Source organism: Agelaius tricolor, unplaced genomic scaffold (assembly GCF_023055355.1).
Source record: "Agelaius tricolor isolate 1412-34295 unplaced genomic scaffold, bAgeTri1.0.p SCAF_30, whole genome shotgun sequence".
Taxonomy (NCBI): Eukaryota; Metazoa; Chordata; class Aves; order Passeriformes; family Icteridae; genus Agelaius; species Agelaius tricolor.
The window spans coordinates 4,849,609-4,868,946 of NW_027269290.1; the positions used below are offsets into that span (position 1 = coordinate 4,849,609).

The following is a 19,338-nucleotide window of genomic DNA, read 5'->3' on the forward strand; positions in this document are numbered from 1 at the left end:
TGCAGGTATTTTATATATATATATATTTATATATATGTGTGTGTGTATAGATATATTACATAAATATATAGGTATGAAATAATTTAAGAACCATCCGAGACAGCATGCTGTGCTCTGGGGTGGGGCTGGAGGGCAGCTGCTGCCCCTCCTGCCCCTGCCCCACCAGCTTCGATTCACAAATGGAAACAGAGTCTGGAATTAAATTAAAAACCGCACACACGCACACGCACACACGACACGGGGCAGAGGCTGGACGAGGCCGGGCGTCCCTGAAGAGATCGGATCGACTGAAGCCAAAGAGGCGGGAGGTCAGGAGATGAAACCAGCGCGGGGGGTGTGGTTTGTGCCGCTGCTGCCTGCCCTGGCCGTGCCCAGCCCTGCGGGGACAGCGGCGACAGCGGGCGGTGTCACAGCCCCGCGCTGTGGCCACAGGCTTGGTGGCACATGCGTGTGTGTCCCTGCTGTGGTTGTTTGTCGTGGCCCTGCGGTCTCCATCTCCACCTGCTTTGCTTTCGCTCCGTCCCAGGACTTTTTTGCCACCAAGGGGAAAATCCACTTTTGGCATTTTCCAAGGGGAAAACGCCACTTTTTGCCCGAAAGGGAAAATCCTGCCCCAGTGAACCCCTCTCCTCTCCCTGCTGGAAGTTCTCCCAGAGCCAGCTTTGGTCCAGCTCAATCCATCCCACCAACTGAAGACCCCTGGAGAAGATCTCCCATCTGGGGGCTTCAGGACGACCTTCAAAGAACCACCCAAAAAAACCACCCAAAACCCTTTAGAAAAAGCCAGAAATCGCTGGTGCTTTCCAAAACTCCTCCTTGCTCCCCACCCCACCCTTCCCAAACGTCCCAGAGGGATCCCAGATCCAAGAGGCTGCCGTGGAGGGCCGGGAACGCAGCCGAGCCGAGCCAAGCGTGCGGAGAAGGCTCCGGACCCTCACCCCCTTTCGTGTCCCTCTCCTCGTCGGGAAACAAAAACTCCCCGGGGGCTGTTGGATCAGCTGGGGAGCAGCACGTGCTCCAGCAAGTAGCTGATGGAGTCCCAGTGCTTCCAGAGGAAGAAGAGGAAGAGGACGAGCAGGGCGGTGCTGAGGATGCGCATGCGGGTCTTCATGAGCGGCGTGATGAAGTTGGCGATGGTGGAGACGAAGACGAGCAGCACGGCCATCAGGGCCAGGATGACGTTGATGAACTTGCCCAGCAGGGCCCGGGCGTTGGCGTTCTCCACCCCTTCCAGCTGCACCACCTGCTGCTGCTGCTGCTGCAGCTCCAGCTTGGTCACCCGCGTCAGGCACGACTCCACGGCCTCCTGCCAGGGGACAGCAATGGCAGCGGCTCCAGGGATGTCCCCCCCTGAAGCTCCTGCCAGGGGACAGCAATGGCAGCAGCTCCAGAGATGTCCCCCCTGAAGCCTCCCTCCAGGGGACAGCAATGGCAGCAGCTCCAGGGATGTCCCCCCTGAAGCTCCTGCCAGGGGACAGCAATGGCAGCAGCTCCAGGGATGTCCCCCTGAAGCTCCTGCCAGGGGACAGCAATGGCAGCGGCTCCAGGGATGTCCCCCCTGAAGCCTCCTGCCAGGGGACAGCAATGGCAGCAGCTCCAGGGATGTCCCCCCTGAAGCCTCCTACCAGGGGACAGCAATGGCAGCGGCTCCAGGGATGTCCCCCCCTGAAGCTCCTGCCAGGGGACAGCAATGGCAGCGGCTCCAGGGATGTGCCCCCTGAAGCTCCTGCCAGGGCACTGTAGCTAGGATATTATAAATATAAAAGGATTTTCTGAAAAATCCTTTTCTTAGGATTTTTTTCTCCTGAGAGGCCTCAGGAACAAAATGTAAACAATGGTTATCTGCCACTGTGCAATGCAACAGGTGGATCTGTGATTGGTCTCATGTGGTTGTTTCTAATTAATGGCCAATCACAGCCCAGCTGTCTCAGTATCTCTGTCCGAGCCACAGGCCTTTGTTATTCATTCTTTCTTTTTCTATTCTTAGCCAGCCTTCTGATGAAATCCTTTCTTCTATTCTTTTAGTATAGTTTTAATATAATATATATCATAAAATAACAAATCAAGCCTTCTGAAACATGGAGTCAGATCCTCATCTCTTCCCTCATCCTCGGACCCCTGTGAGCACGGTCACAGGGGACAGCGGTGGCAGCGGCTCCAGGGATGTCCCCTGAGGGATTTGGGTGCCTCCCCCTGGTTTGCTGCTGCTGCCGGGGGGTTTTGTTCTGCCTGGGGGATGGCTCAAAGGGGGCTGTGCTGGCCCACACGTGGCTTGTCACAGCCCGTGGTCACACACGGGGGACCCGCTGTGTCATAGTGTGACAGGACAAAGGGGGATGGAGGGCAGGGACAGAGGGGATCTCGGGAGGGAATTCCTCCCTGTGAGGGTGGGGAGGACCTGGGATGGAATTCCCAGAGGAGCTGTGGCTGCCCCCTCCCTGTGGCAGTGGAAGGTGTCCCTGCCCTGCCACGGGTGATTTTTAATGTTCCTTCCAACCCACACCAGTCTGGGATTCCCTGGTTTTGGGGACATGGTTTAGTCACCTGCCTCTTGCTGTGACAGCAGCACAGGGACAACCTCACCTGGAAGGTGCTGGGAGAAGGGATCCCATCGCCCCTGGCTGGAGGGAGAAGAGCGGGGCTGAGCCCTCCCACAGCCCTACCTGGATGTCCCGAGCCCTCTCGTAGGACTGGTAGGCCACCTTCTCCTCCATGCTGGCCAGCTCCTGTTTCAGGTTGGTCATCTCATTCTGGTGCAGCTCTGTCAGGTCGTTCAGCTGCTCCTCCAGGCGCTCGTACCTGCACAGGGCAGTAGGGCTGGGACGTGTCCCTGAGCCCCCCCTTGCACTGGGGACACCACCCAGCCCCTCCCACCCTCCTCTGGTTGTGGGAAAACATCTCAAGGTCATCTGGCAGTGAGGAGAGCTGCAGCTCCCCGTGTCTCTTGGCCAGGAGGGCAGCTTGTGGTCCCCAAAGAGCCACCATGGGTGACACCTCCCCTGCCACCTGCCCAGCCCTACCTGTAGCGCTCCTCCTGCAAGCACTGGGTCATGCAGGTCTGCAGCTGGGCCTGGTCCTCCATGGAGTCCTCCAGCCCCTCCCGCCCTCCCCTGCTTGTGGGAAAACCTCTCAAGATCGTCTGGCAGTGAGGAGAGCTGCAGCTCCCCCTGTACCTTGGCTAGAAGGGCAGCTTGTGGTCCCCAAGGAGCCACCCCAGGTGACACCTCCCCTACCTGTAGCGCTCCTCCTGCAAGCACTGGGTCATGTAGGTGTAATCCCTCTGCAGCTGGGCCTTCAGGTCCTCCATGGAGTCCTCCAGGTGCGACTGGCTGTCCTTGATCTCCCGCAGCTCCTCCAGGATGGTGTCGAAGTTGTTGTGGTGGCTGTCCAGCGTGTTGGACTTGGGGCTCCCCAAGCCGCCGGGCCCTGCCCCGGAGTTGCTGCCCCCGGCCGAGCCCGAGGTGGCGCTGGAGCACTCGTCATCGCTGCCGTACTTGGGGCTGGACACCAGCGTGGCGCTGCCGCTCAGCGCGCGCGAGGCCTCCTCGGGGTGCCCGTCGTCCAGCGTGTCCTTCAGGTGCGCGATGTTGTCGGCGCTGCCGAACTTGTTGCGGATCAGGCTGGCGAACTCGCGCGGCTTGGACACCACGGCCGTGTGCGTGGCCTGCGAGAGCCCCGAGAGGCCGCCCTTGACCCCCTCCACCACGCCGCCGCTGAAGCCGCTGATGCTGGAGCGGACGTTGGCGCCCACGTCCTTCAGCCCTTGGTGCATGTCCCGGAAAACATCCTTGGGCTGGCGGCTGGGGCCGTTCTGCTCGATCTCCTTCAGCTTCTTGTGGTAGTGCTCCAGCTTCTTGTGCAGCTGCGCGATGGTCTGCGCCGACTTCTGGTTCTTCTTCTCGAACACCTGCTTGATGCGCGACGCCTGCTGCTTGTCGGCGTTGTTGGCCAGCTTCAGGTACTCGGCCACGTTGTCGTCCCGCGCCTCCTGCTCGATCTTGATCTGCTCCGTGATCTTGAGGATCTTCTGGTGCAGGTGCTCGATGGCGGCTTTGGTGCGCTGAGGGTCGGGGGTGCCATCGGGCACGTCCAGGCACACGGGGCCGTCGGCGTCGCCGTGCCCGGCGCCCACCGGCAGGTTCAGGGTGGTCACGTCGCCCTTGTCCAGCTGGAGGGGAAGAAAAAGGAAAAAATGCTCAGGGCACGGAGGAAAAAGTCCAGAAATGGGCTTGGGATGCACGGAAGAGGCAGGAGAATAATTAACTGGAGAGGTTGGGGGAGTTTTGGGGTTGGTTGGAGATTTCCCTGCCACGGCAGCACTGCTGGAATGCCAGGGACACACCAGATGATCCCAGGAACACCCCAGGTGATCCCAGAACACCCCAGGTGATCCCAGAACACATCAGCTGATCCCAAGAACACACCAGTTGATCTCAGGAACACACCAGGTGATCCCAGGCACACACCAGGTTACCCAAGAACACCCCAGTTGACCCCAGAACATCCCAGTTGATCCCTGGAACACCCCAGGTGATCCCAGAACACCCAAGTTGATCCCAGACAGGTTCGGGGTGGTAACGTCGCCCTTGTCCAGCTGGAGGGGAAGAAAAAGGAGGGAGGAAAAAGTCCAGAAATGGGAGGGGACAGGAGAGAACCGGGCTGGGGAGGCACAGAGGAGGCAGGAGAATAATTAACCGGAGAGGCTGGGGGAGTTTGGGGTTGGTTGGAGATTTCCCTGCCATGGCAGCACTGCTGGAATGCCAGGGACACACCAGATGATCCCAGGGACACACCAGATGATCCCAGGGACACCCCAGGTGACCCCAGGGACACCCCAGTGAAAAGAGCACAGCAGTTGCTCAACCCCCAACTCCATTTGGGGTTCAGGGCTGGATTTCCCCAGTGGAATTCAGCGAGGAGCAGCCACTGACTCTGCCTTTCCACCCTCAGCTGGTGCACAGATGGGATTTCCCCAGCCAGGCAGGGAAAAGGGGTGAGGAAAACCAGGATTCATCCCCAAACCAGCCCAGAGCCCAGGGACTGAGCAGCCTGGAGGTATTTCAGTCCTGCTTTCACCCCAGTTTTCCACCCTAATCCCAGTTTTTGGGAGGCTGGGGAACAGCTGTGGCTCCCAGAGCTGCAGGTGCAGGGACTCCTCTGCTTTTCCAAGCTCCCTCACCTGGCAGTGCCAAGCTCCTCTTGCAAACAGCAGCTGCCACCGCAGGAAATTCGGACAAATGCCAAAATTCCGTTTTACAGATGGCAAAACTGGAGCTTTGGGAGAGGAAATCGCTCTCCTGAAGCCACATTTGGAGAGCCTGGACTGCAACCCAGGCCCTGCCTCGTGCTCTCCAACCTGGATGTGCTGCTTGGCCAGTTGGGGGAAAAAAATAAATTAAAAAAAAATCCCTAAATCTTCCCAGTTGCTGGGTTTTATATGCAGATTCTTATGCAAAACCTCCCTGGTTGTGTAAATGGCTCCTGGCTTCTAATTAAGAGCTGCTTGAAAGTTAAATACTCTTGGCAGACCTGAATAATTTCTCATTTCCATCCCACTTTCCCCGAATGACCCTTTAATAGGGATAAAGCTGCGGGATCACTGCTTGGGAGTGTGTTATTATCACCAGGAAATGCAGGGGGGAACAGGGAGCAATGTTCTCTCAAGATGCTGCTTGGGAACAATCCCATCTGGAGCAGGGGCTTGGTAAAGCCAGAACCCTCCTGTTATTCCATTTCCACCTCCCTTTTTTTCCTCGTTTTTTTTTGTGTCCTGCTGGGAGTCTGGGGGTGTTGGGATTTCATCTCAGCTTCACCCCAAAGCTTTTCCTGTCTCCTCACTGCAGCAGTGACAGAGCAAGGGCTGGAAGATGGGAGCAAAAGGCCAATCCCAGCTGGGTTCGCTCTGTCTGGAGCGGCAATTTTCTTAAAAAAAAATATAAAAATAAAAATGAAGTCATAACAAACTTGTGGTTTTCAGACCCCACTCCCAGGCTATTTTTAGGCTGGGCCCTCCACGGAGGGTTTTGCTTTGGTTTCTTATCACCAGGCAGAAATTAGAAACAGCAGGAAACAGACTTTTTGCCCAGATGTGCAATTCTCTGGACAGAAAAGGGAAAAAGTGACCGTGGCAAAGGAAAAGGCAGCTCTGGAGAGGCCCAGAGGGGAAACACCTGCTGGGGAGGGGAGGGGAAAAGTTGCTCAAATTTCTGTTTCCAGAGAGGGAGTTGCCCTCTGTAAAGCCAATCTTTTGGATTGGAAAGAAAGGAGGTTTAGATTTTGGGATTTTGGGAAGGAATTCCTGGCTGTGAGGGGGGTGAGATGGAATTCCCAGAGAATCTGTGGCTGCCCCATCCCTGAAAGTGTGCAAGGCTGGGTTGGATGGTGAAAGGTGTCCCTGCCCATGGCAGGGGTAGCACTGGATGGGTTTTATGGTCCCTCCTAACCCAAAGCATTCCGGAATTCCATGATTTATCCACGGGATTCCATCTGGGATGGGCAGGGAACAGCCCTGGGCTGAAATCCTGCTCGCTGCCATGCTGGGGAAGGCACATCAGGTTATGGCTTTGAAAACAACCCCCCCAAAAAAGACAATGTGGATCCCTGGAGCATTAACAGGCCCTGCCTGCTAAATCCCAGCAACTGTGCAGGGGATTTAAGAGGGGGATTAGGAACAGCCACACTTTCCCTACATGCAGCAAACCTGCTGGTAGGCACAGGATGAAAGGAAATTTATCCTGATGGAAACCCTGTTTTCCAGAGCTTGTTTTGCACCAGGCTGGGAGGGCAGAGCTGCTGTGGGATGCGGGAGGAAGGCAGGACAAGGGCAGGGAAATGATTCTGATCAACAGAGCTGAGCCCAGCAGAGCTGAGATCTGCAAAAGGCTCGGGCTGAGGAGCAAACAGGGCTCAGGGCTGTGCAGGGCTGGGTTAATGGGGCTGCAGGCTGGGGGAGAGCTGGGCCCAGGAGCAGCTGAGCTGCTGGGGATGTCACCTCAGCGTGGGGATGTCACTTCAACATGGGCATGTCACCTCAGCGTGGGCATGTCACCCCAGTTTGGGGCTGTGTCCCCTAGGTCAGGGTTGTCACCCCAGTTTGGGGATGTCACCTTAGCTCAGGGATGTCACCCCAGTTTGGGGCTGTGTCCCCTTGGTCAGGGCTGTCACCCCAGCTCGGGGATGTCCCCCAGTTTGGGGCTGTCACCACAGCTCAAGGCTGTCCCCCCAGCAGGGCTGTCCCCTCAGCCTGGGGATGTCACCCCAACTCAGGGCTGTCCCCCCAGCTCGGGGTGGTGTCCCCCCACCACAGGGCTGTCCCCTCAGCTTGGGGATGTCCCCTCAGCTTGGGGGTGTCCCCTCAGCTTGGGGATGTCACCCCAAACTGGGGCTGTGTCCCCACTCAGGTCCATGTCTCCAATCAGTGCTGTCCCCCCAGCTCGAGGCCGTGTCCCCACCTCAGGGCCGTGGCTGTCCCAGCACATCCACGCCTGGCTTCAACCCCATTCCCAAGGAATTGCACAATTATTGCAGGGTTCAGAGCAGAGTTCTGGAGGCGCTGACACCCCCCCTGAATTGTTCTGTTTTCTGTGCCCTGCAGCCCACGGGACACGCCGGGCATGAGCCCTGCCTGTGTCCACCCCGAGCAAGGACCTTCCCTACAAAGTATCACTGTGATTCCTGCCTGGAATCCATCCCAGGGACAAAACAGCCCTGGGAAGGACCATGTGCACCTTCCAGCTGGGAAAAAACAAGAACAAGTGTTGCCAAATCCAGGGCAGATCCGGGGAGCTGCTGCCCTGAGCCGTCAGCTCCCCCGCACAAGTGTCACCCTGCCTGGGGCACTTGGTGGCCCTGGAATGCCACCAGGGAGAGGCCACGGCCAGCACAGAAATGCAGGCATGTGGTGGATGTGGGGAGGGGGATTTTGGGGCAGTTATTTCGTTTCTCAGAGCATTTTTCCAGCACAGCATCCCCTGAGCCGGTCACTGTCACTGGGGACACCACGAGCGTCCTGCCCCTGTCCCCACACGGGCTCCCAGCCCTGTGCCTCCCTGAGCTGAGCTGTTATTCCCACCAGACCCAGCCCAGGTGTTGAAAATAGCAGCAGGAGCCCTGAGTCACAATTCCCACCCTCCCTCCAGCAGCGCCCGGGGCTGGCGGTGCCCTGTGCCCCCCTGTGCCACCCCAGCATGGGCACAACGGGCTGGCAGCAGCTCCCTGCACTCATTCCCCAGCCTGACAACAATTTTCCTTACATAATGCAGGGATTAACGTTCAGCCTTCCAGCTGCAGCAGTTTCCCACCCGGCACTGATGGCGCTGGGGGGGTTTCACTCCCTGCTCTCATTCCCCGAGGAACAGCGGCGCCAAAACCCCCCGCGGGTCTCTCTCCCCATCATTTTACCCAAACCCCAAAAAATCTGCCGGGACCTACCTCCATGGCGGGCAGGGCTGGGGTGCCCTGGGGCTAGTTGGCGTGTCCCCGCGGTGTCCCCAAGGCTGGCAGCGCTGCCCGGGCACTGCCGGCTGCCATGGCACGATTGCCGCCTGGGGAAGGCAGCGGTGGATGGCAGCGAGGTGTTGGGGGAGCAGCGGGGAGGGAGGAGGAGGAGGAGAAACCTCTCGTAGACCCCGTTGGGGCTGGCTCCGAGCCCCCGGAGCGCTCCCGGTGCCGTTCCCGGAGCGCTCCCCGCGGTTCCCGGAGCGCTCCCGGTGCCGCTCCCGGAGCGCTCCCCGCGGTTCCCGGAGCGCTCCCGGTGCCGCTCCCGGAGCGCTCCCCGCGGTTCCCGGAGCGCTCCCGGTGCCGCTCCCGGAGCGCTCCCCGCGGTTCCCGGAGCGCTCCCGGTGCCGCTCCCGGAGCGCTCCCCGCGGTTCCCGGTGCGGTTCCCGGTGCCGCTCCCGGAGCGCTCCCCGCGGTTCCCGGTGCGGTTCCCGGTGCCGCTCCCGGAGCGCTCCCCGCGGTTCCCGGCGCGCAGGGACGGAGGCGCTCGCTCGGCCGGGATTGCCGACTCAGGAAATCTGCCCGAGCTGTTTACAGCTCTCAGCCAGCCCGAGCTTTCAGGGCTGTAATGCCAAACCCCCCCGCTCGTATCCCCGTGCCGGGATATTCACACGCCTCCAGCCCCATACGCTGCCTGTGCCCTGACGCAGGAGGTCGGGACGGGCTCTTGTCATCTGCTGTGTCACAGAGAGGGACAGAAAGCCCTGGGAAAGGCAGGGGGGAGGCGTCCAGAAAGGAAAAACGCGAGTGGAAACAGTCGGGAAAAAACAAAATCCTGTCACTAAGCAAGGAGCCCGAGTTAAAAGCCGGGAATGAGCCACTCGTGGCAGCACCAGGAGGTGTCCTGGAGCAGGAGCTGGATCTGTCCCTGTCACCCCAGGAGAGCGGGGGTGGCACTGACCCCGTTCTGCCACAGGGAGAACACAACGGCACCAAAATCCTCATATCCCCCTCCACGGCAGCTGCCATCCATCCCCAGAGGCACAGGGAAACGCAGATTCCCTGGAAATTCCACCCAAACCCAGCCGTGCCAGGGCAGGGCCAGGACAGAGCAGAGAATCCCGAGAGTGTCACACGGAGCCGCGGGGACCGGGCGGTGACACCGCAGAGCTGCCCCCGGGGAGGGGAGGTGACACCACGGGGATGGCACCAGGGATGGGAGGTGACACCGCGGGGATGGCACCGGGGCTGGATGGGGACACCCTGGGGATGGCACCGGGGCAGGGAGGTGACACCGCAGGGATGGCACCAGGGATGGGAGGTGACACTGTGGGGATGGCACTGGGGATGGATGGTGACACTGTAGGGATGGCACCGGGGCTGGGAGGGGACACCGTAGGGATGGCACCAGGGGGCTGGATGGGGACACCATGGGGATGGCACCGGGGCTGGATGGTGACACTGCAGAGCTGCTCTCGGGGATGGTTGGTGACACCACAGAGCTGCCTGCCCCTGAGGACGGACAGTGGCACCGTGGGGATGGCACCAGGGCTGGGAGGTGACACCGTGGGGATGGCACCAGGGCTGGATGGTGACACCGCAGAGCTGCCCCTGAGGATGGTTGGTGACACCGCAGAGCTGCCCCTGAGGATGGTTGGTGACACCGTGGGGATGGCACTGGGGCAGGGAGGTGACACCGCAGAGCTGCCCCTGGGGATGGTTGGTGACACCGCAGAGCTGCCCCTGAGGACGGACGGTGGCACCCTGGGGATGGCACCAGCAGCACCCGGGGCTCCTCCCGTCCCGGGTGGGCTTCTGGCCCATCCCTGAGTGCCAGGGGGGGATGGCCCAGCCTGGCCCAGCCCCGTGGGTGCCCCTGGTGTGACCAGGCCTGGTCAGCTCCGTCCTGGTTTCTGCCATAGCATCACTTCTGCTTTTAGAGGTCACTTCCCATGGCTCTTGTGCTGTCTCAGCAGGGCAGGAGGATCAGCAGCTGCACAGCACCCGGTGGAAAGCACCCTCCCTGCTTGCCAGTTCCCTCTTGAAGCTGCTGGGGCTGGCCCTGCAGCCCTGCTGCTTCCCCCCTGTGGTTTTTGGGGCAGGGAAGTGAGCGGTTCACCCATCCCAGGGGAACCACGATGTCCCCCACAGCCCCTGCCAGCTCACAGCCCCTGCTCCTGGCCTTGGGGAAAGGTGGAGGAGCAGGAATTTCCCAGGGGAGGCTGATGGAGCGAGGACCTGATAAAGGTTGGGATGTTCAGGAAGAGCCAGCACGGGCAGGCTGCTGCAAGGAGCCCTGGGGAACATTTTTGGGACTTACTGGGGTCCTCAGGTGCTGGATTCCCAGGAGAACACCTGCTCCCAGCTCTCCAGCACGAGGGAAAGGGAAACAAATCATTGCAAACAACAAAGAGCCTGGCTGCTGAACTACCCAGGGTTAACAAATCATTGCAAACAACAAAATCGTGGCTGCTGAAGGGCCCAGGGTTAACAAATCATTGCAAAAATCAAAATTGCAGCTGCTGAAGGGCCCAGCCCAGCGAGGCAGAGCAGTGGGGCAGCATCTCCCCTCCCTTCTACAGCATGCAAACCCCCTCCTGGCACAGGAAAAAAGGGAATTCTGCAAGGGAATTACCCAAGGGGTTGGTGTCACACTCCCCATCATCCTTCCCCCCCAGCTGCTGTTTTTCAGGCCTGACTGTACGAGGCAAATTTTGAAATAAACATCAGCTCCCAGGCAAAGAAAAGCCCTGGATTTTCCACAAAATCGTGGCAGGTTTGGTGTGTGCTGTGCTGGGCAGGGCAGGGTCCAGCTCCAAAGCCTTGGTCTGGGCACCAGGAGGGTCCCCTTGTGCTGCCACATGGACACAGGGCAGGTTTGGGGCTTGGGCTGGGCTTAGCACAGAGAAGCAGGAATTAGAACCAGCAGGAAAACCCTACTTGAATGGGCTGGGAAAACTGCAAATGGGATTTTGGGATGCTGACAGAGGTGGAGATCTGGCAGACCCACTGCTCCTGAGCATCCCACGCCCCAGGGGATTTGGTGTCTGCAGCTTCTGGGGCTCCTGCTGCAGGTGCCACCCTGCTCCTCACCCCTTCCCCTGCACTAACTACACTATCATGGGATCAAAGCCCATCTGTCTAGTGAATTGGAAGGTCCTAGCTTAATTAAAGCACCCGAGTTGCATTTAGGGGATGCAGGGTAAGGGCCTGCAGACTTTAGCAGAAACTAAGAGGGTTTAACTCTTGTTTAAGGCTTTGAAGGCCTTCGGTTTAGGTAATCCTAAATTTCTTAGGCAATGGTAAGGATTATAGGGGAGATAGGAAATCCCTGCCTGGAAAGGAGAGCAGGGATGGGGGGACACCCACAAAGGCACCCAGCAGAGGATCTGGGGGCAGTGTCCTTTTGCCAGGGCAGGGTCTGGGAGGGCGGCTCCTGCAGAGCTGTGGATCCTCTCCCTCCCAGGGCCGAGGAGCCTGAGGGGCAGAGGAGGCTCCAAGGAGGAGCAGCACAGGCTGGGGGGGGAGCAGGAACAGGCTGGGGCACCACGGGGCTGATCCCAATCCTCTAAGAGTGCCAGGAGAACAAACAGCACAGCCAAGCACTGCTGAGCACGTCCCAAAGGGAAATAACCAACAAATAAATGAACAAACCAACAAACAGCCACCACTGCTCCCCGTCCCCATCACAGCTGGGACACTGCCACCCTCCCCAGGGCTCAGGGCACTCGGGAAAAGCTGTTATACCAATGGAAAGATCCCAGGATTCTCCCTTGGGAAGCTCCTGGGTCTCCATGCCTGTCCATGCCATGAGGAACGTGGTGTTTCCTAATTGCACAGCACATCCTCTGAGCTGGGCCTGTCCCTTCTGTCCCTTGTGCCCTGGGCTCACAGGGACAGCTCTGAAGGGACAATTCAGTCAGCAGCCCTCATGGGTGAAGCCATTCAGGGCCCTGCCTACGCTTGGAGAATATTTGGAAAAATTCCTGCTGTTGTTTTCTCTGGAGGGAGGGACCCTGACGCAGCATTAACCCACCCAGCAGCTCAGCACCTCCAGCAGGGCTTGTGCAGCCAGGGGGGGATTTTTGGGAGCTTCTGCACGGAGGATTTGAGGGGGAAGCAGGGAGAGGCCAAACCACAACCCCAGCCAAGTGAGGAGCCACAAACTGGACCCTCATCCAGCCTCTGGATCCAAACCCTGCTCCCAGCCCAGAGCAGCAGGGGTGAGCGGGAGAGATCACAAACCCTGCAGCCCAAATCCTGCCCTGCACCCTGGGCATCCACCCCCAAATCCCCCGGGATCCTGCCGGGAGCGGGAGCTGCTGGTGGGCTGCAATCAACAGCCATATGTCAGCCAGGCTGAGGAGGAACACGATGTCTTCTTCACGAGGGGTGAATCAGTAGCAGAGTCTGATATTCTTCTCCTCCTGAATTAATTAAGCAGCAATCTCGGGTGTCTTTGTCTTTCCAGCTATTATCTGCTCACTCCAAAGCGCTCATCCCAACGGGAGTGAGGGAAGGAGCTCCCAGCACCAGCCTTGCCTCAGACTCATCCCCTGCCACACGTGGATAGATGGAGGTGGGGAGTGGGAGCTCACCTGGCCTGGAACTCCAATTCCAGGTGAGGAACCCAAAAACCACCCAAAAATCCCCCAAACCTCTGGCATTTGAAGGGTGTCTGCACCCCAATGCTCCCAGCCTTGCCTCAGACTCATCCCCTGCCACACGTGGGGAGCTGAGGGTGGGGAGTGGGAGCTCAGCTGGACTCTCACACCTTCAATTCCTGGTCAGGAACCCAAAAACCACCCCAAAATCCCCAAAACCTCTGGCATTTGTAGGGTCTCTGCACCAGCCTTGCCTCACAGACTCATCCCCTGCCACATGAAGGGAGCTGAGGGTGGGGAGTGGGAGCTCACCTGGGCTCTCACACCTTCAGTTCCTGGTCAGGAACCCAAAAAACCCCCAAAAATCCCCAAAACCTCTGGCATTTGTAGGGTCTCTGCACCCTTGGGATCAGGTGCCAAAGGGATGTGCCAGGGGCTGAGGGGTGCAGCTTTACACCCCCTCTGTTCCCTTTGGCCTGTTTCACCTCCTTCCCTGGGATTTTAACCCCTGAGAGGGAGGGGAGAACATGCCAGAAATTCCTCCCAAGGAGACCCAGGACACTTCACCAAACTCAGGGATGGGCTGGGTCTGCATTCCAATGGGGAAACTGAGGCAGCAAGAGAGGGAAAGCTCCTGCCTGGGGGAAATTCTGCCCGGGGTTAGATGTGGGGCCAACCCTCACACGGTCCCTGTGTCACCATCGTCATCATCATCATCATCATCATCATCATCATCATCCCAGATGATGACTGAGCCCAGGTAACCGGAGCTGTAGGAAAGAGAAACCACATCCTCCCACAGGAAGCCAAGGCAGCTGAGCTGGCCAGGGGACAGGAACCTTCCCTGAAATCCCTGGGTACAGGAACCTTCCCTGAAATCCCTGAGCAGGGGACAGGAACCTTCCCTGACACCCCTGGGTAGAGGGGACAGGAACCTTCCCTGAAATCCCTGAGCAGGGGACAGGAACCTTCCCTGACACCCCTGGGCAGGGGACAGGAACCTTCCCTGAAATCCCTGAGCAGGGGACAGGAACCTTCCCTGAAATCCCTGGGCAGGGGACAGGAACCTTCCCTGAAATCCCTGGGCAGGGGACAGGAACCTTCCCTGACACCCCTGGGTAGAGGGACAGGAACCTTCCCTGAAATCCCTGGGCAGGGGACAGGAACCTTCCCTGAGATCCCTGAGCAGGGGACAGGAACCTTCCCTGCCACCCCTGGGTAGAGGGGACAGGAACCTTCCCTGCCACCCCTGAGCAGGGGACAGGAACCTTCCCTGCCATCCCTGAGCCACCCCACAGCCTCCCAGCCACCCCAAACCCCTCTGTCCCCATGGGGCACGGCCACCCCGGGCTGGGCACTGGGGAACTCCGGGTTTCTCCCTGTATTTCTCCCTGCTCCCTGTAATCCCTCTGGCCCTGATATAGCCACTGACCCGGGGGGGAGCTAAATTTAGCGGGATGAATCCTGCCCTGTGTCCCGAGGGCTGCTGCCCTTGAGGCAGGGCTGGGGCTGGAGGGACAGGCTCCCCCCCAGGACACTCTCCTGGGACGGGGACAGGGGCACGGAGAGAGGAGTTTGGAGCAGAAAATGGCACTTTTGGGTTGTGGTCCCATAAAAGGAAGGCTTGTCCCCAGTGTGGGAACCCCAGGTGGGGGTGAGCCCTTGGCAGTGCCCATTTTGGGGTGAAGCACAAACCCCAGCCAGAACTGGCAGCCAGCACCAAACTCCCAGACTGTCCCATGGTCCCACTGAACTCCTCTGGATGTCCCCTGTCACTGTTCCATGGTCCCACTGAGCCCCTTGAGCCACTCTGGATGTCCCCTGCTATTCCATGGTCCCCACTGAGCCCCTCTGGATGTCCCCTGTCACTGTTCCATGGTCCCCACTGAGCCCCTCTGGGTGTCCCCTGTCACTGTCCCATGGTCCCACTGAGCCCCTCGAGCCCCTCTGGGTGTCCCCTGTCACTGATCCATGGTCCCACTGAGCCCCTCTGGATGTCCCCTGCTATGCCATGGTCCCACTGAGCCCCTCTGGGTGTCCCCTGTCACTGTCCCATGGTCCCACTGAGCCCCTCTGGATGTCCCCTGTCACCACAGGCTATTCCTGGGGGAAATTAGGGGGTGCAGAAATTTTGTGTGCCAGGCTGTGGCAGGGTCCATGGGGTGAAAAACCAGCGCAGCAAAAGGGAAGGCAGAACTGCAGGAGCTTAAATTAAAAACAGGGGGCTCAGAGCTCCAGAGCCGGCCTGAGGCGGGGCACGAAGCTCCCCCTGCCCTCCCTGTGCCTCACAGGAGAAGCAGCTGCCAGGGTAGGGGCACAGAGAGGGGAGTTTGGAGCAGAAAATGGCACTTTTGGTTGTGATCCCATAAAAACAGGGGGCTCAGAGCTCCAGAGCTGGCCTGAGGTGGGGCACGAAGCCTCCCCTGCCCTCCCTGTGCCTCACAGGAGAAGCAGCTGCCAGGGCAGGGGCACGGAGCGGGGACAGCGGCGGCAGCTGGCGCTGTCACTTGCCCAGGGACAGAGCCCGACAGAGGGGGCCGGGCCCTCGCCACACGCGGGGGACGCTCGGCGGGTCCGGACCGGGCTGAGAACCCGCGCTGGGGACACTGGGGACGCTGGGGACGGGCCCAGTCCTAAGGGACGCGGGGAGAAGGCGGCGGGGAGCGCGGACGGACAGACGGAGAGATGGACGGATGGACGGACGGACAAAAGGACGGACAGACAGAGAGATAGAGAGGGACGGACGGAGAGAGGAGAGATAGGGAGGGACGGACCGACGGAGAGAGGGAGGGACGGACGGACAAACGGACAGACGGAGAGAGGGACAGAGAGAGGGACGGACGGACGGAGAGAGGGACGGAGAGAGAGAGGGACGGATAGACGGACAGACAGACGGAGAGAGGGACGGACAAACGGACGGATGGACAGACAAATGGAGACAGGGACGGACGGACAGACAGACGGACAGACGGAGAGAGGGAAGGAGGGAGGGAAGGAGGGAGGGAAGGAGGGACAGACGGACGGACGGACGGACGGCCAGACAGAGGGAGAGAGGGAGGGACAGACGGACGGACGGACGGACGGCCACCGGTCAGGCCGCCCTCCAAGGGCCGCCGCTCCCCCCGGCCCGTTCCCCCCGGTGCCCCCGGTGCCCACCTGCACGTGCACCATGCCGCAGTCCCCGCAGTCCGTGCAGCTCCCCGGCAGCACCAGGCACAGCACCCCGCGGCCGCCCCGCTCCAGCTCCGGCCGCCGCCCGGGGCCGCCGTGCCCCGCCAGCACCGGCACCGCCTGAGCCCCGGGGGCACCGGGGGCACCCCCGGCCGCTGCTGCCGGCGCCTCGCCGGCCGCTAATTCCCGTGCGCCCGCCCCCGTGCCTGGCGGGTCACCAGCAGGGGATTAGGGAGATCAGCACAAAGCTCCCAGCGCTGCCGTGCGCCCGCCCTGCCGCCGCCTCCCCCGGCCCCACAGCGGCACCGGCACACGCGCCGCCAGCACGGCCTCGTGGCGAGCACCGGCACCGGCACCGCGGGTGCGCCCCGCGTGGGCCACCCTGGGGCAAACGGGAGCCGCGCTCTGCTCCGGGCGGGTGTTTCCTTCCTGGGGAAGGAGCTCCTCCAGCCAGGAGCTCCGTGGGACACACGGGACAGGGGATTTTTGGGATGCAGAGATGCTTCCCAACCCTGGGGAAGGAGCTCCTCCAGCCAGGAGCTCCATGGGACACATGGGTGAGCAGAATTTTGGGATGCAGGGATGATCCTGGCAGTTGGAACCTGCTGCCCTAGCAAAGGAGCTCCTCCAGCCAGGAGCCCCATGGCATACAGGGGACAGGAGATTTTTGGGATGCAGGAATGTTCCTGGACCCCAGGGGAGGAGCTCCTCCAGCCAGAAACTCCATGGGACACAGGGCAGAGTGGATTTTTGGGTTGCAGGGATGCTCCTGGACTCCAGGGAAGGAGCTCCTCCAGCTTAGAGCTCTGTGAGACACAGCAGAGTGGAATTTTGGGATGCAGGGATGCTCCTGGAGCCCAGGGAAGGAGCTCCTCCAGCTCAGAGCTCTGTGGGACACAGGGCAGAGCAGATTTTTGGGATGCAGGGATGCTCCTGGAGCCCAGGGAAGGAGCTCCTCCAGCTCAGAGCTCCGTGCCTGCAAAGCAGAGGCAGCCCATGGCTTTTGGAGCACAGATGGAAACCAAACCCTGGCTCCCTGTTGCCAGCAGGAGCCTGGGCATGCCTGGCTCATCCCAAACTCACCAGCACCAGGTGGGAATGGAGATGGGGGTGGGAGGCTGGGGAGAAGGAAAATCACAAATACCTGACCTGCAAAGGAAGGTTTGTCCCCAGTGTGGGGTGAGCCCTTGGCAGTGCTCCTTTTGGGCTGAAGCACAAACCCCAGGCAGCACCAAATTCCCAGACTGTCCCATGGTCCCACTGAGCCCCTCTGGATGTCCAGGCTGCTCCTGGGAGGAATTAGGGGGTACAGGGGGCAGGAATTTTGTATGGGGTCCACAGGGTGAAAAACCAGTGCAGGAAAAGGGAAGGCAGAACTGCAGGAACTTAATGAATTCAACAAGAAAAATGCAAAGGGAAGAAAAAAAAATCACCAATAGCTGTTCAACAAGCACTTGCTGAGACTGAGTGATCCCACGAGGGACCCATCCAGCATCTGCTCCTGACGGAAGGGGTGGAAAATTCAGCATGAAATTTGTGGGGGGGTGGGAATGGCTCTTTCCCAGGAGCCCCGAGCATCCCGTGGGGCTTCCAAAGGGATGGGGAACAGGGAGGAGGTGCCAGATCCTTGGGGACAAGGCAGGGATGATGCCAAGCCCCCCCTCTGGAGCCCATCCCTGAGGAAAAGGAGCTGCTTTGCTGCAGGCAGGAGGCTCAGGGCTTCCTGAGGGCTCCTGGAAAACCAATCCGGCCCGGGAATATCGCGGGGCTCGTGTTTCTCTAAATAAGTTATTTTTCCACTGCCTCACAAAGGTGTTGTCTCTCTTCTTATTACTCTTTGTGTCATATGCAGTTAATTATTCATCCCCTTTCTGGGCTGCTCTGGCAGTGGACAGGGATCTGCTCTGGATGCTTCTGCCCCAGTGGGATTGAGGTTTTGGCCGTAATTCCAGCAGGATTGGGGTCCTTGCAAGGCAGGGACACAGGCCATGCCCCAGAGGAGGCCAGAGGGAGAAATTTTGGCTGCAGATGCTCAAATGAGCAACCTGATGCTCCTCATCACTTGGTCCAGGTGGGACATTCCAGAAGGGAGGAGCAGGGACTGCCAGGGAAGGATTGGGGTGTCCTGATTTGGGGAGAGGAGATTTTTGGGCAGCTCCTTGGAAAGCTGATGACACAGTGACAATTTTATCCTTGGGACCACATTTCCGTGTCCCTGTCAGAGCCTGCCTGGCCACCTCCCCATGCTGAGCTTTTCCAGTTCACTGCTGGTGCTCTCAGGTGAATTAATTAAAAGCACAAAAGGAAGGATTGAATTAAAAACACAAAAAGGAAGGATTGAATCAAAAGCACAAAAAGGAGGATCCTCATTTCCCTGAGAGCCACTTCAGGGTGTGGAACCCCCCCAAGCTCCCAAGGTCAAGGGGAGAAGCCAACAGGGAAAATCCCCCCAGCTCCCAGAGCACCTCTCAGTGCCTGTCCCTTGAACTCAGCGTGTGCTAATTGGGCTGCTGCATAATTAATGGCACTAAACACTAGATGGAAACACCATCCTGCCCATCAGCCCAGCACAGACTGGTTTCAAAATCACTTGGGATCTTGGGATGGGACCAAATCGGAGCCACGTGGCTGAGCCCAGAGGTGCCTTTGGATCCCGCCATCCCATGGGAACAGGGTCGTGCCAGGGCCTTTTTAATCCCTCAAATCCCACTCTGGGAATTGTGTCCCTGCCTTCAGTTCCCCATAAGAAGCCTCAATTCCAGCAGCTCCAGGTTCCCAAGGGCTGCCACCACTGTCTGGTGCCTCCAGCACTGCCCTGAGGGACAGCCTCATCCCAAAGGAATTTTGGGGTGCCCTGGCTCCCCACTCTGTTCTTGTGCTCCCTAACCCAGGTGCAGCCACAGAATCCCAGGATCCCTGAGGCTGGAAAATCCCTGTGGGATCATTGCCTGATCCCCACCCTGAGCACTCAGTGCCACCTCCAGGTGACACCTGCAGGGATGGGCGTTCCAAACCCCCCTGGGCAGCCCCTTCCATGAGGAAATTCCTGCTGGTGTCCAACCTGAGCCTCCTGAGGTACAGACCAAGGTGATGTCCCCTTACCCTGTCACTGTGGGAGCAAAGCCTG

The 19,338-nt window shown here is 59.6% G+C and overlaps 1 protein-coding gene across 2 annotated transcripts in view; it reads right to left on the minus strand.

The window, feature by feature from the left end:
* TMCC2 (transmembrane and coiled-coil domain family 2) overlaps positions 1 to 19,338 on the minus strand; it is a 30,642-nt gene continuing 11,304 nt past the window's right edge. The window contains exons 1-4 of one of the 2 annotated variants that reach the window (XM_071450328.1): positions 8,431 to 8,715; positions 3,234 to 4,168; positions 2,664 to 2,799; positions 1 to 1,306 (exon numbers count right to left, since the gene is read on the minus strand). In XM_071450328.1, the coding sequence (XP_071306429.1) occupies positions 995 to 1,306; positions 2,664 to 2,799; positions 3,234 to 4,168; positions 8,431 to 8,436 (1,389 nt within the window). In that variant the 5' untranslated portion in view covers positions 8,437 to 8,715 and the 3' untranslated portion in view covers positions 1 to 994. Of the gene's footprint in view, positions 1,307 to 2,663; positions 2,800 to 3,233; positions 4,169 to 8,430; positions 8,716 to 19,338 lie in introns of those variants that run through there. The other variant, XM_071450327.1, reaches the window with a different exon arrangement.